The 15468-nt window shown below is 45.6% G+C and overlaps 1 protein-coding gene across 2 annotated transcripts in view; it reads right to left on the bottom strand.

Moving 5' to 3' along the window:
* LOC121555688 (ubiquitin carboxyl-terminal hydrolase 32-like) overlaps positions 1–15468 on the bottom strand; it is a 108144-nt gene that overhangs the window by 63392 nt on the left and 29284 nt on the right. For both annotated transcript variants that reach the window (XM_045213926.1, XM_045213927.1), the window contains exons 5-7: positions 13506–13665; positions 6808–6939; positions 5621–5728 (exon numbers count right to left, since the gene is read on the bottom strand). In XM_045213926.1, coding sequence (XP_045069861.1) covers positions 5621–5728; positions 6808–6939; positions 13506–13665 — 400 coding nt within the window. The remainder of the gene's footprint in view (positions 1–5620; positions 5729–6807; positions 6940–13505; positions 13666–15468) is intronic.

Genomic DNA, 15468 nt, shown 5'->3' with positions numbered 1-15468 from the left:
CCTATTTCAGTGTTTTTGAACGTATAGCGGTAGCATTGAAATGGCCCGACGAGGTATGGTGCCTATTACTTCAGTGTAAGCTAACAGGTAAAGCCCAAGAGGTTCTGGCAGCGCTACCTCTTGAAGACAGTTTGAATTATGAGGTGGTCAAAGCTACTGTTCTTCGTGCCTATGAGCTTGTTCCTGAGGCATATCGACAGAGATTTAGGTCTCATAAAAAGTCTCATACTCAGACTTATGTGGAGTTTGCTAGAGACAAAGGAAATCTGTTTGACAAATGGCACAGTGCTAGTAAGGTAACTGATTTTAACTCTCTACGGGAGTTAATCTTGTTAGAAGAGTTTAAAAATTGTTTACCGGAACGCATTGTAGTTTATCTGAACGAACAGAAAGTATCCTCACTGTCGGAAGCGTCTGTATTGGCAGACGAAGTTTGTGTTGACGCATAAGAGCGTGTTTTCGGCTCGCACGGAGAGCCGGGCTGCGGAGTTGCTAACTTTTAATCCTAGTCGACCAGCAGTACATCCAGCACGCCCAAAAGATGTGCGTCACTGTTTCTATTGTCATAAGGTGGGACATATAGTTAATGATTGCTTTCTGCTAAAACGCAAACCGGGGATGCCTCAGCACGCCAGGCCGCCAACGGGTGTTGGGCTGATTCGTACGGTTGTAAGGCCGGAATCAAGACAGAAGCCTCATAGTGAATGTGGTTTGAAAGTCCCTGTCCCAGATCACAGTTATGAACCGTTTATTTTTAAGGGGTTTGTTTCTATATCGGATGACGAAGCGTCTCAGCGTCCAGTTAGAATCCTCAGAGATACTGGTGCGGCGCAGTCGTTCATACTAGCTGATGTGTTGCCCTTGTCTAATAATACATATTGTGGTTCCAGTGTGTTAGTACAAGGAATTGAAATGGGATTTGTCCCAGTGCCATTGCACTTTGTGAACGTACACTCTGAGTTAGTCAGTGGATTGTTCAGAGTGGGCGTACATCCTATGTTGCCAGTAAAAGGTGTGACATTTATAATGGGCAACGATATTGCCGGAGGAAAGGTAATACCCATATTGGAGGTATTGGATAAAAGTGACCAGTCTCTCTCCGAGGAGCTGGCACAGGGTTATCCAGATGTGTTCCCCGCTTGTGCTGTCACACGTGCTCAAGCACGACAAGTGGGTGAAGTGGTAGATTTGTCAGACACGATTCTATTCAGAGAGTGTGACCCAGAGGATAGTTCGGGTGCTACCTCTGGTAAGCTGGTGCAGTCTGACCAACAGCCCAGAGAAAGGAAGAAGGATGTGGAACTTGTTGCTGAGGCAATACGGTTACCAGTTACTCGTGAGCAGCTGATCGCTAACCAACAGGTTGACATTAGCCTGGCTAAATGTTTTTCTAGTGTTGTCTCAGAGGACGAGCTAAAGAAGAAAAACATGGCATACTTCATTGATGGTAATCTCCTCATGCGTAAATGGACATCCCATGTTGACGCTGGCGGAGATTGGAATGCTGTTTACCAAATAGTGATTCCTACAGCCTTTCGACAAAATGTTTTATCCCTCGCTCATGATCACCAGTGGTCCGGACATCTGGGAGTCACCAAGACTTATGATCGTGTTTTGCGACATTTCTTTTGGCCTGGCTTAAAACAAGATGTGGCTCAGTTCTGTCGGACTTGCCACACCTGTCAAGTAGTTGGGAAACCGAACCAGGTTATTTCCCCGCGCCTCTTTGTCCCATACCGGCCATAGGTGAACCATTCGAACATGTGATGGTTGATTGTGTTGGACCATTACCGAAAACAAAATCTGGTAACCAGTTTATGTTGACAATTATGTGTGTGGCCACCAGGTACCCAGAGGCCATTCCTCTGCGAAGGATTACTGCTCCGGTGGTGAGTAAAGCGTTGATCAAATTCTTCTCAACTTTTGGATTACCTAAGGTGATACAAACTGATCAGGGTACGAATTTCCTTTCTAAACTTTTCAAACAAGTGTTAAAATCCTTGTCAGTTACACACCGTGTGTCAAGCGCATATCACCCAGAGTCTCAGGGTGCGCTTGAACGTTGGCATCAGACCCTGAAGTCTATGCTCCGTAAATATTGCTTGGAATCTGAGAAAGATTGGGATGAGGGAGTTCCTCTAGTATTGTTTGCTGTCCGTGAGACAGTACAGGAATCCCTAGGGTTCAGCCCAGCTGAACTGGTGTTTGGACACACCATGAGAGGACCTATGAAAGTCCTTAAGGATCAGTTTTTGTCACAAGAGTTGTGTGTGAAAGAAAATGTGTTGGACTACGTTAGTCGCTTTCGTGAGCGCCTACATGCTGCCTGCGCTCTAGCAAAGGAAGCGCTGTCTTCCTCACAGAAACGGATGAAAACGACACTATGACACACAGGCGGTTTCTCGTTCACTGCAGCCAGGTGACCGAGTTCTTGTGTTGTTGCCTGTGCCAGGAGCGTCATTGTCAGCACGTTTCTCTGGGCCTTATGTCATTGAAAAGAAACTAACTGAAACTGACTATGTGATACAGACTCCTGATAGAAAACGCCAATCTCGTGTGTGCCACGTTAACATGTTGAAGACATACCACACCAGACCCGTCACTCAGGTAGACAGTCCAGAGAAACTGGCCGAGTCGGCTGTCTCTGTTGCTGCTACGGCTGTAGTGGGAGGTCATGTTAATGATGTGGACGGAGATGGTTTGGAGTTGCGCAATACTCAGCAGCAGTGTGCTAGATTGCCCAATTCAGAGATGCTGCTGTCTCTCCCGTCAAGCCTGATTCATTTAACGGACAGACAGTCAGATGATATTGTGAGACTATTACACAGCTTTCCATGTCTTTTTAATGATGTTCCTACATGTACTAATGTGTTAGAACATGACATTAATGTTGGAAACGCTGCACCTATCAAGCAACATCCTTATCGTGTCAACGTCGCTAAGAGAAAGATAATGAGGGGTGAGGTCGGTTATTTGCTGGAGAATAACCTGGCTATGCCAAGTTCAAGTCCTTGGAGTTCTCCGTGCATTCTGGTTCCTAAACCTGATGGGACATCCAGATTATGTACGGACTATCGGAAAGTCAATGCTGTCACAGTGCCCGACTCGTTCCCGTTACCCAGACTGGATGACTGTATTGATACTGTTGGTGCTGCTACTTATGTAACCAAATTAGATCTTCTAAAAGGTTACTGGCAGGTGCCGTTAACCCCACGTGCCTCCGACATCTCTGCCTTTGTGACCCCAGATCACTTCCTACAATATGCTGTCATGGCATTTGGGATGCGGGAACGCACCAGCCACTTTCCAACGCCTGGTTAACACAGTATTGGCTGGAGTTCCTAATTGTAGTGCTTACCTTGATGATCTGGTAATTTATTCAACTGAGTGGTCTGATCATGTTAACACTCTAAGGGTAGTGTGTGAACGTCTAGCAACCGCTTCTCTAACCCTGAACTTAGCAAAGTGCGAGTTTGGGAAGGCCACTGTTACTTATCTTGGTAAACAGGTCGGCCATGGTCAGGTGCGCCCTGTAGATGCCAAGGTCTCAGCTATAAACGCATTTCCCGCACCTACCACCAGAAGAGAGCTACGCCGTTTTTTAGGGATGGTTGGCTACTACCGTAGTTTCTGTAAAAATTTCTCTGCGGTAGTTGCTCCATTAACGGATTTGCTCAGTCCGGCGAGAAAATTTGTATGGTCTGAAGATTGTTGTACTGCTTTCAACACTGCTAAAGCACTCTTGTGTAGTACTCCTGTTCTTGCTGCGCCAGATTTTGAGCGGCCGTTTAAACTGGAGGTAGATGCAAGTGCCAGAGGTGCTGGTGCTGTTCTACTGCAGCAAGACCAGAGTGGAGTGGACCATCCTGTCTGTTATTTTTCACGGAAATTTAACAAATGTCAGACAAACTATTCCACCATTGAACAAGAAGCTCTAGCTTTGTTGTTAGCTCTGCAGTACTTTGAAGTTTATGTTGGTTCCAGTGCATTACCAGTAATAGTGTATACTGACCATAACCCCTTAGTGTTTCTCCACCGGATGTACAACCAGAACCAACGCCTTATGCGTTGGGCACTTGTCGTGCAAAATTATAATTTGGAGATCCGCCACAAAAAGGGGTTAGATAATGTGTTGGCAGATGCTTTGTCTCGTGTGTAATGATCTAGGTTTTTTTTTGTTATCCCGACAGGATGATTATTGAAATTTGGGTGTTGTGATGGTACGTGTCGCAAACCATTGTGGTTTGCTCTTTTAAGGGTGGGAGTGTTACGGATACAGGTATCCTGTGTTTTTGTGTGTTTCTACTCTTTCTGCCCTAATCACAGGTGTCCTGTATGTTCCTGATTGGTGGTCGTTGAGGTGTCTGCTGATTGGACCAATCAGTGAACATTCCTGTTAATTGCACCACCTGTTATTCGTTTGTTCAATCACACATCCCATTTTATAAAAACCAGACTTGTGTTTGTTGCAGGAGAGAGAGACTTTTTGCCATATGTGAGTATGGACACGGTGGTGTCCTGTGTGTTGTGTACGCACTAAGTTGTTGGTTACCCTATTGGTAACATTATTAGAATATATTTCTTTACCTGAGTGTGGATACTGTTGTATCCTGTGTACTTATTTAATTGCTGAGTACCCTGTTTAGTAGTTTTGTGTGTTTTTTGGGAAAAGGGGGGTTTAAGCTAGTTGCCCTTGGGGCGTACATTACCCGTAGGGAAGAAATCTGTCTATAAACACCAGTTAGACCTGAGCGGACCACCCACTGTATTTTTGTATGACTAGCAGTAGCCTAGCGGTTCTTTAGGCAGGCTAGATCAGTTTAGGGGGTTTTACACTATTGTTTCATTTCTTGGGTCCTGCTCAGCCCTTTTTCCCAAACCTTTACCGTGTGTTTAGCAATAAACCATTTAAGTTTGACGGTAGCTCATGGTTGTTGTGTCATTTTTGGTTCTCGCTGTTCCAGGTCACACTTATAATTTGCATAATTTATGTTACGGGTCTCATGTCCATCCACCCTAGACGTTTAAAAGCCACGGGGTTCGTAACACCCACACACACACACACATACACACACACACACACACACACACACACATCATCATTGTTAAACATACACACATACACACACACACACATACACACACATACACACACATACACACATACACACACGCACACACACACACACACACACACACATCATCATTGTTAAGCACACACACACAAAAAACCCCTTCTCTTAGGCTGAACATCTGAAGACAGAGAACCCGACTCAGAGCCAATGCAATGGAAGTGACCTCGACCAACTCATCAGGACCAATCAGAAGATCAGAACTACTAGAATCAACCTACTTTATTTTATTGTATAAAATGTCAGCACACAATGTTTAGGGGCTCGCTCTCTCAGATATCTCCCTACGAGGTTGACGAACGGGTCCGTGCACGCTATTTACAGATATCTTTACCTCTGAATAAACTGCCTCATATTATACAATTATCCACCTTGTCCGAAAGTCTCTACTTGGTCTCCGTTCTCCAGTAAACTTGTTTTATCAACAGAAGCATTTAGGTTAGGAAATCACTACTTCCTATTAGAACGTATCACATAGCAGCTCTTACATTTCTGCCTCTCGGCGACGGGCCCCCGGCAACAGGCAGACAGGCCACAGGAGATCTCCTTAAAGTCGATGTGATTGTCCCGGTTCTCGTCGAAGGCATGAAACAAACCTGGAAGAACAAGATCAAAAGTGATCCATTTTGTAGTAGAACATGGCTATTTGCGAAAGAGAAATAGCTTTGTGAGAAGGCTTGGTATCAGATCTTTAGGGAACTCGTTCGAACCGTTTCACAAGGATCACATTAACATTCATAAATGTTCATGTATTTGTGTATTTTACATCATGAACCACAGAAATTCTGACAGAAACGTTTAAATATTAATGATTAGGTTTATAAAAAGTGCTAGACATGCATAACATGACTTATGGCTGCTTTTCACTCTTCTGTCACAGATTCAGCCGAACCTGCTCCTCCTCCTCGCTCGGGCAGGCTTCGGCGTTCGTCGTCCCCGGAGTACTAGCTGCTACCGATCTATGTTTCGGTGTTTGTCTAGATTGGTCTGTATTGTTTACACCTGTGTCCCATTAGTGTTCATTGTATTCCCTTTAAAAAAAACCTGTCTCTCATTTGTTTGTTGTGTGTGAATGTTCTCCGTTAGGTCGGCAGTGCTGTTGTATGCTAGTGTTGTTCCTCACTGTTTGGAGGTTTTGTTGTTTTGTACTTTCATTACTGTGTTTAGTAAAGTACGTCTGCCAGTCGCTCGGTGTCCTGCGCTTGACTTCGTTTTCCGCATACACGTCAAATCTAACACTTACTGCTTGTTGTTTTATAGTTTGAACGAACACATGGGGGTTTGGCCCAGCCATAGCCTTGGTGAAAAGGTGTGTCCTTGGGCTAAATCCCTGCCCACTCGAACGACCTTCATGGTGCCTCGCTCTGGGACCCAGTGGAGTGAGAGGAAGCATCTCTAGCGGCTACTACTGCTAATCAAGTTAGCTTGCTAGCTAACGTCAGCTGTTAACCTTGTGTGTTTGACAATGTAGCTATAAGCAAACGTTAGCTAGCTAGCGCAAAGACAACAACTTCCCCCCCTTCACTTAGCGAAGGGTGAATGGGAGGAGAGAACATACCTTCACTTAGCGAAGGGTGAACGGGAGGAGAGAACATACCTTCACTTAGCGAAGCATGAATGGGAGGAGAGAACATACCTTCACTTAGCGAAGCATGAATGGGAGGAGAGAACATACCTTCACTTAGCAAAGCGTGAATGGGAGGGGAGACCAGCGGGACAAAGGTTTCCAAGTCAAAGCGGCCGGTCCTGGACTGGGCTTTCAGCAGCCAGTAGCGCTTCTCCAAGTCAATGATATCAGACTCTTCTACTGCAGGAGGAGAGAGGAAGAAAACGCTTTTTAAAATAATCAAAATGGCAACCAACCTAGAGTGGTTTTTGTAGATTCGCTGAGCGTCTTCTTACTAGAACATTTACATTTTAGTCATTTAGCAGACGCTCTTATCCAGAGTGACTTACAGTTAGTGAGTGCATACATTTTTCATACTGGCCCCCCCCGTGGGAAACGAACCCACAACCCTGGCGTTGCAAGCGCCATGCTCTACCAACTGAGCTACAGGGGACACAAGTCACATGACCTAGCAGTGTTAGCACAGTAAGGAAAGGACACAACCGTTTAGATCTTCACCCAGCTTCAGTTTCTCTCAATATGGTGCTCTAGTGGACCACATGGACTTGGATGAAGATATGGAGCCATGCCGATGAGGTCAACACGTTTCATGGTTCCATTCTGATTATGGAGTTTTGTAATGAGCAGGAGGACAGAGGATAGTAGTCGTCTCAAGTACCCTGGTCCCAGATCTGTAAGTAGGGTTGCAAAAATTCCAGTAACTTTCCCCAAATTCCCAGGTTTTCCAGAAATCCTGGTTGGAGGATTCAAGATTTCCTGCTTATTCCCTATATTCCGGGAATCTTCCATCCGGGATTTCTGGAAAACCTGGGAATTCTGGTTATCGGAATTTTGCAACCCTATCTGTAAGTGATTTAGTCTTTCCAGGTTAGTCTTGAGGTGAGACCATGACTCAGGGCCAAGGCTCACTAGATGCACCAATATAGCTACTGTTAAGTATGAAACCTGCCAGCCCCAGGGCCAGAGATCCTGGGTTCATCCTCCCACTACTTTCATCGCGCTAATCCACAGCTTTACGCTAATAGGATTAGCCTAAGGCTCGCTAGCTCACACTGGCCCAGGCTTCCCTTTCCGCCACACTGTCCCATGAGTCATCCCCATACATGTCCCTCAGACAGGTGTCAAAACACACATACACAAATTAAGACCGCACACCTAATGGCACCCTATTCCCTACATTGTGCACTACTTTTGTAGTGCACTATATAAGGAATAGGCTGCCATTTTGGGATGCAGACCAAGTCATATTCACTTTCTGAGAGGAGAGAAGACCAGTCCGGATATCCACCACAAAGCCAAGCTGGTTCCTAAGGCTCACTGCTAAGGCCGACATCCTAGTTTGCTGTCTGCATTTAGAACACTAATGGGTCAATAAGACAGTGATGCCACTGGGGGAGAATATAGCCAGGCTGGCTAGCCATTCAGCCCAGCAGTGAAAGCTGCAGATTGGGACGTGTGTGTGGATTGAGAGGGCCTTTCCATCTCCCTCTCCACCTCCATAGATCCTTCTCTCCATTCCTCCCTCCCTCCCTCCCTCCATCCTCCTGAGGTTTATTCCTGGAAGAGCCCACCTCAGCAGGGTACAGTTGACCTCTGTGGATTGAGTTCAAAGAGAGAAGTGGAGAGGTCAATCGGACTGATTGGAAACAAGTAATTACCAGCCGCTTCAGTGGTTGTGGTTCAATAACCTTTTAACCTCCGTTCAGTCAGAGAGAATGCTCTGAAACATCAGGCTTAAACAAATAGAGAACACAACCTGGGAGAGACACAGAGAGAGAGAGAGAGAGGAAGAGAGAGGGTCTGTATGGAGATGGCATGGGGGAAGTAATAGTGGACAGATTAATATTGAGACGTGTGGAGTGGTGTGGGGGGGCAGGTGTGTGTGGTGGGGACTGCCACTGACTGACTGAATGCCCCTTTAAGAGTAGAGCAACTAGACAACACTAAATCCTACAAGCACAAACACGCATGCACGTCGCACACACACACACACACACACACACACACACACACACACACACACACACACACACACACACACACACACACACACACACACACACACACACACACACACCAAGCAATACAAATAAAACCTCAAGAAATAGGTCCTCCAACTAGTCTTTCAGAAACACTGAGAGAACACCAATATAGTCCTGTATCAATCCCAAACGCTAAACAAACATGAATGAAAGCTATTTGTGTTGTGCTTACTGAACGCAGGTCAGCATGGGCTAGCCTAGCGGTGATTAGTGCAGTGGTAAGGCCTGGTATGGACTAGCGAACAGAGCCTAGCGGTGATTAGTGCAGTGGTAAGGCCTGGTAGGGACTAGCGAACAGAGCCTAGCGGTGATTAGTGCAGTGGTAAGGCCTGGTAGGGACTTGTGAGGAAAGCAGAGCTGAGGGGGAATAAATACCTGTTCATCTTGTTGCTGTGTGTCATTACTCAGGGCTGCTGCTCCAGCCTGCCTGACACTGCTAATATAGAAAACTCATTACCTCTCCTATGGATCGGCTCCAGGACGTCTCATCCCCTCGCTAGCTAGTTCACTGACTGACTGACTGACTGACTCCAGGACATGTCTCATCCCCTCGCTAGCTAGCTTACTGACTGACTGACTCCAGGACATGTCTCATCCCCTCGCTAGCTAGCTCACTGACTGACTGACTCCAGGACGTCTCATCCCCTCTCTAGCTAGCTCACTGACTGACTGACTGACTCCAGGACATGTCTCATCCCCTCTCTAGCTAGCTCACTGACTGACTGACTCCAGGACATGTCTCATCCCCTCTCTAGCTAGCTCACTGACTGACTGACTGACTCCAGGACATGTCTCATCCCCTCTCTAGCTAGCTCACTGACTGACTGACTCCAGGACATGTCTCATCCCCTCGCTAGCTAGCTCACTGACTGACTGACTGACTCCAGGACATGTCTCATCCCCTCTCTAGCTAGCTCACTGACTGACTGACTCCAGGACGTCTCATCCCCTCTCTAGCTAGCTCACTGACTGACTGACTCCAGGACATGTCTCATCCCCTCTCTAGCTAGCTCACTGACTGACTGACTCCAGGACATGTCTCATCCCCTCGCTAGCTAGCTCACTGACTGACTGACTCCAGGACATGTCTCATCCCCTCGCTAGCTAGCTCACTGACTGACTGACTCCAGGACATGTCTCATCCCCTCGCTAGCTAGCTCACTGACGGACTCCAGGACCTGTGATTTACTATGGTGCCCTGCAGCACCATAGGGCTCTGGTTAAAAGTAGTACACTATTATAGAGAATAAGGTGCCACCTGTTAAAAAGCCAACACCCGGTTACGTAACCCTCACCTTAGAGGCTGCTGCCCAATATAAATAGACTTGAAATCACTGGCCACTTTAAAAATGGAACACTAGTCACTATAAATAATGTTTATATATTTTTGCTTTACTCATCTCATATGTATATACTGTATTCTATTCTACTATATTTTAGTCAATGCCACTCCGACATTGCTCATCCTAATATTTATATATTTCTTAATTCCATTATTTTACTTTTAGATTTGTGTGTATTGTTAGATATTACTGCACTGTTGGAGCTAGGAACACAAGCATTTCACTACAACCACAATAACATCTGCTAAACATGTGTATGTGACCAATAAAATTTCATTTGATTTGATTTGGGACGCACTTCTTAGTTTAGCACGCTAGGTTAACCGCTAGGCTAAATGGCTAACCTTCCGTTTCAGGACAGGACTGTACCTGGCTGGTTGAGACTGATCTCTTTTAAAATGGCTGGAGTTTGAAGTTTGAGCCTGTTTAAAAAGGCTGACAGTATTTTGTTGTTCTTAAACAAGAGGCTACATCTCCATGACTGAGTAGCCTGACATACAGAGAGAAATGATTGGCATTCTACGCTTGGGTCTCGTGACAAGGTTAAAAGACATGCTGCAAGCGAGTTCACACAAGACCTCCAATTTACACTTCCACTATCTGAAAGTGAAAAGTGCTTCGTTGTACTTTTACTTCCTGCACCAACCACCACAACCAGACAGGGAGAGCATGAACACAGCAAGTACAACCGCTAACTCACTCCAACTATCGCTTCATTGCTAAAAGACACACTAGTGTCAGCGTTGACCACTTCCTAGGCAGTCCCAAATGGCACCCCATTCCCTATATAGTGCTCTACTTTTGACCATAGCCCTATGGGTCCTGGACAAATATAGTACACTTCATAGGGAGCCATTTGGGACACGGACCTAGTCTACAGCGGTCCAGTGGCGTGCCCAGTACCCACCTAGAGGTGCGACTCTGTCGGAGTGGCAACAGAGGTACCAAACCATATTCCACCACACACGCTCTGGGACGTGCCGACAGGACTGGCGTGTACCATAGTAGACTCCACAGACACACGGCTAACAGCTCAGGAAAACACACCACGCTAACTCATGCCATCCTGTTCCAATCAAAGGATGTTCCAATAGTATTCGAATAATATCCCAACCGACAACAAGACTGTTAGTCCGCCATGGCCTCTGTTGTGTGTGTCCGGTCGGCGATGGCGTCTTAGCCAAGAGTGAAGTGGTTGTGTATGTTCTGGAAAGTCCATGCACGGATAGAGCGCTCGCCTCACGGCCAAAGCGTGCACACACACACACACTCCTGAACTCCCACACACACACACACACCTACATACACACCGCTCGTAGAGTTAAAAGAGGATAATCTGGGAGTGGGCAGCAGCAGATTACGAGCTGTCTGCAGGTACTCTCTCTGATTGGCACCAAAGATCTCTCCTGCTCTCTGATTGGTCTCAGGATAGGAAGCATCTAAGATCTTTGATTGGTCTTAGACACAGCTACATGTAAGAGATTAATTTCCAATTGACAGAAAAAGGAGGGACTTGACAGACAGAGAGGGTGACAAATACCAAATAACATGAAATATGTGCACCGAACAAAAACGGTCAGGTAAATTATCGGTCTTTTTTGGGAGATGCCATCCCTTAAAAAAAAATTTTATGAATTTTTTTTTTCCACCTGTATTTAACCAGGTAAACCAGTTGAGAACAAGTTCTCATTTACAACTGCGTCCCTTTCAGTAGAGGCTGTTTATTTCAAGTGTACAGTGAGGGGAAAAAAGTATTTGATCCCCTGCTGATTTTGTACGTTTGCCCACTGACAAAGAAATGATCAGTCTATCATTTTAATGGTAGGTTTATTTGAACAGTGAGAGACAGAATAACAAAATAAATCCAGAAAAACGCATGTTAAACATTTTATGAATTGATTTGCATTTTAAATGAGGGAAATAAGTATTTGACACCTCTGCAAAACATGACTTAGTACTTGGTGGCAAAACCTTTGTTGGCAATCACAGAGGTCAGACGTTTCTTGTAGTTGGCCACCAGGTTTGCACACATCTGAGGAGGGATTTTGTCCCACTCCTCTTTGCAGATCTTCTCCAAGTCATTAAGGTTTCGAGCCTGACGTTTGGCAACTCGAACCTTCAGCTCCCTCCACAGATTTTCTATGGGATTAAGGTCTGGAGACTGGCTAGGCCACTCCAGGACCTTAATGTGCTTCTTCTTGAGCCACTCCTTTGTTGCCTTGGCTGTGTGTTTTGGGTCATTGTCATGCTGGAATACCCATCCACGACCCATTTTCAATGCCCTGGCTGAGAGAAGGAGGTTCTCACCCAAGATTTGACGGTACATGGCCCCATCCATCGTCCCTTTGATGCAGTGAAATTGTCCTGTCCCCTTAGCAGAAAAACACCCCCAAAGCATAATGTTTCCACCTCCATGTTTGACGGTGGGGATGGTGTTCTTGGGGGTCATAGGCAGCATTCCTCCTCCTCCAAACACGGTGAGTTGAGTTGATGCCAAAGAGCTCCATTTTGGTCTCATCTGACCACAACACTTTCACCCAGTTCTCCTCTGAATCATTCAGATGTTCATTGGCAAACTTCAGACGGGCATGTATATGTGCTTTCTTGAGCAGGGGGACATTGCGGGCGCTGCAGGATTTCAGTCCTTCACGGCGTAGTGTGTTACCAATTGTTTTCTTGGTGACTATGGTCCCAGCTGCCTTGAGATCATTGACAAGATCCTCCCGTGTAGTTCTGGGCTGATTCCTCACCGTTCTCATGATCATTGCAACTCCACGAGGTGAGATCTTGCATGGAGCCCCAGGCCGAGGGAGATTGATAGTTATTTTGTGTTTCTTCCATTTGCGAATAATCGCACCAACTGTTGTCACCTTCTCACCAAGCTGCTTGGCGATGGTCTTGTAGCCCATTCCAGCCTTCTGTAGGTCTAAAATCTTGTCCCTGACATCCTTGGAGAGCTCTTTGGTCTTGGCCATGGTGGAGAGTTTGGAATCTGATTGATTGATTGCTTCTGTGGACAGGTGTCTTTTATACAGGTAACAAGCTGAGATTAGGAGCACTCCCTTTAAGAGTGTGCTCCTAATCTCAGCTCGTTACCTGTATAAAAGACAACTGGGAGCCAGAAATCTTTCTGATTGAGAGGGGGTCAAATGCTTATTTCCCTCATTAAAATGCAAATCAATTTATAACATTTTTGACATGCGTTTTTCTGTCTCTCACAGTTCAAATAAACCTACCATTAAAAGTATAGACTGATAATTTCTTTGTCAGTGGGCAAACGTACAAAATCAGCAGGGGATCAAATACTTTTTTCCCCCTCACTGTACATATCAGGGTAGGAGCTGTAGGGAGGAGCACTCACAGTGTGTGACTCCGGCCAGAGTTTGGTAGAAGGTGGGTGTGTCGCTGTCGTCTGTGAGGGTGACGCACACGCCCCCGGAGAGCAGCCAACGGGAGAAGGTGAACGCCTCCTTGTTCTGAAGGAGCCAGTTCTTAAAGCGCTCATAGTTGACTTTCTCCCCCTGAGACAAACAAAAACATCAACAACAACTTGTTCGTTATTATGAGCAAATCATAAAGTGGGTAGCGGGAGTACTTGAGGAAATAGTATTGTTGGGGAGATGGACAGAGAGCAGCATTTATATTATAGTGTATTGTGGAAGTGTCACTGGCCACATAGAGTTACACATTAGTTACAAACAAATATAAAACAGAGTACAAAACATTAGGAACACTTGCTCTTTCCCTGAACTAGACCACAGGTGTCAAACTCATTCCACGGAAGGAAAAATGGCTGCGGGTTTTCACTCCTCCCTTGTAAAGGTCATGACCTCAGTAAAATTCCACGTGACCGTTGAGTCACGGTAATGTCCTTTTATGCACTCCGGACATGCGCTGGTAATACCCAACTAGCTAACGATCATCGGGTCGCTAATGGCCTGGTGCTCAGGGCACTACTGTCTCTCTAACCACTCTCACATCAATGCAAATGCAATTGAAAATCACAAACACTTATCATCAAAACAGCATGTGCTTTTTAAAACTCACCTCACTGTGATTTATCAATTTGAAGAAAGACGTTCAATAAGAGGTTGAAACATACATACACACACACACACACACACACACATATCCAGTGGGGGAAAAAAGTATTTAGTCAGCCACCAATTGTGCAAGTTCTCCCACTTAAAAAGATGAGAGAGGCCTGTAATTTTCATCATAGGTACACGTCAACTATGATTGACAAATTGAGAAAAATAAATCCAGAAAATCACATTGTAGGATTTTTAATGAATTTATTTGCAAATTATGGTGGAAAATAAGTATTTGGTCACCTACAAACAAGCAAGATTTCTGGCTCTCACAGACCTGTAACTTCTTCTTTAAGAGGCTCCTCTGTCCTCCACTCGTTACCTGTATTAATGGCACCTGTTTGAACTTGTTATCAGTATAAAAGACACCTGTCCACAACCTCAAACAGTCACACTCCAAACTCCACTATGGCCAAGACCAAAGAGCTGTCAAAGGACACCAGAAACAAAATTGTAGACCTGCACCAGGCTGGGAAGACTGAATCTGCAATAGGTAAGCAGCTTGGTTTGAAGAAATCAACTGTGGGAGCAATTATTAGGAAATGGAAGACATACAAGACCACTGATAATCTCCCTCGATCTGGGGCTCCACGCAAGATCTCACCCCCGTGGGGTCAAAATGATCACAAGAACGGTGAGCAAAAATCCCAGAACCACACGGGGGACCTAGTGAATGACCTGCAGAGAGCTGGGACCAAAGTAACAAAGCCTACCATCAGTAACACACTACGCCGCGAGGGACTCAAATCCTGCAGTGCCAAACGTGTCCCCCTGCTTAAGCCAGTACATGTGCAGGCCCGTCTGAAGTTTGCTAGAGTGCATTTGGATGATCCAGAAGAGGATTGGGAGAATGTCATATGGTCAGATGAAACCAAAATATAACTTTTTGGTAAAAACTCAACTCGTTTGGAGGACAAAGAATGCTGAGTTGCATCCAAAGAACACCATACCTACTGTGAAGCATGGGGGTGGAAACATCATGCTTTGGGGCTGTTTTTCTGCAAAGGGACCAGGACGACTGATCCGTGTAAAGGAAAGAATGAATGGGGCCATGTATCGTGAGATTTTGAGTGAAAACCTCCTTCCATCAGCAAGGGCATTGAAGATGAAACGTGGCTGGGTCTTTCAGCATGACAATGATCCCAAACACACCGCCCGGGCAATGAAGGAGTGGCTTCGTAAGAAGCATTTCAAGGTCCTGGAGTGGCCTAGCCAGTCTCCAGATCTCAACCC

Source organism: Coregonus clupeaformis, unplaced genomic scaffold (genome assembly GCF_020615455.1).
Source record: "Coregonus clupeaformis isolate EN_2021a unplaced genomic scaffold, ASM2061545v1 scaf0172, whole genome shotgun sequence".
Lineage (NCBI taxonomy): Eukaryota > Metazoa > Chordata > Actinopteri > Salmoniformes > Salmonidae > Coregonus > Coregonus clupeaformis.
This window is presented reverse-complemented; position numbering and strand designations above follow the sequence as displayed.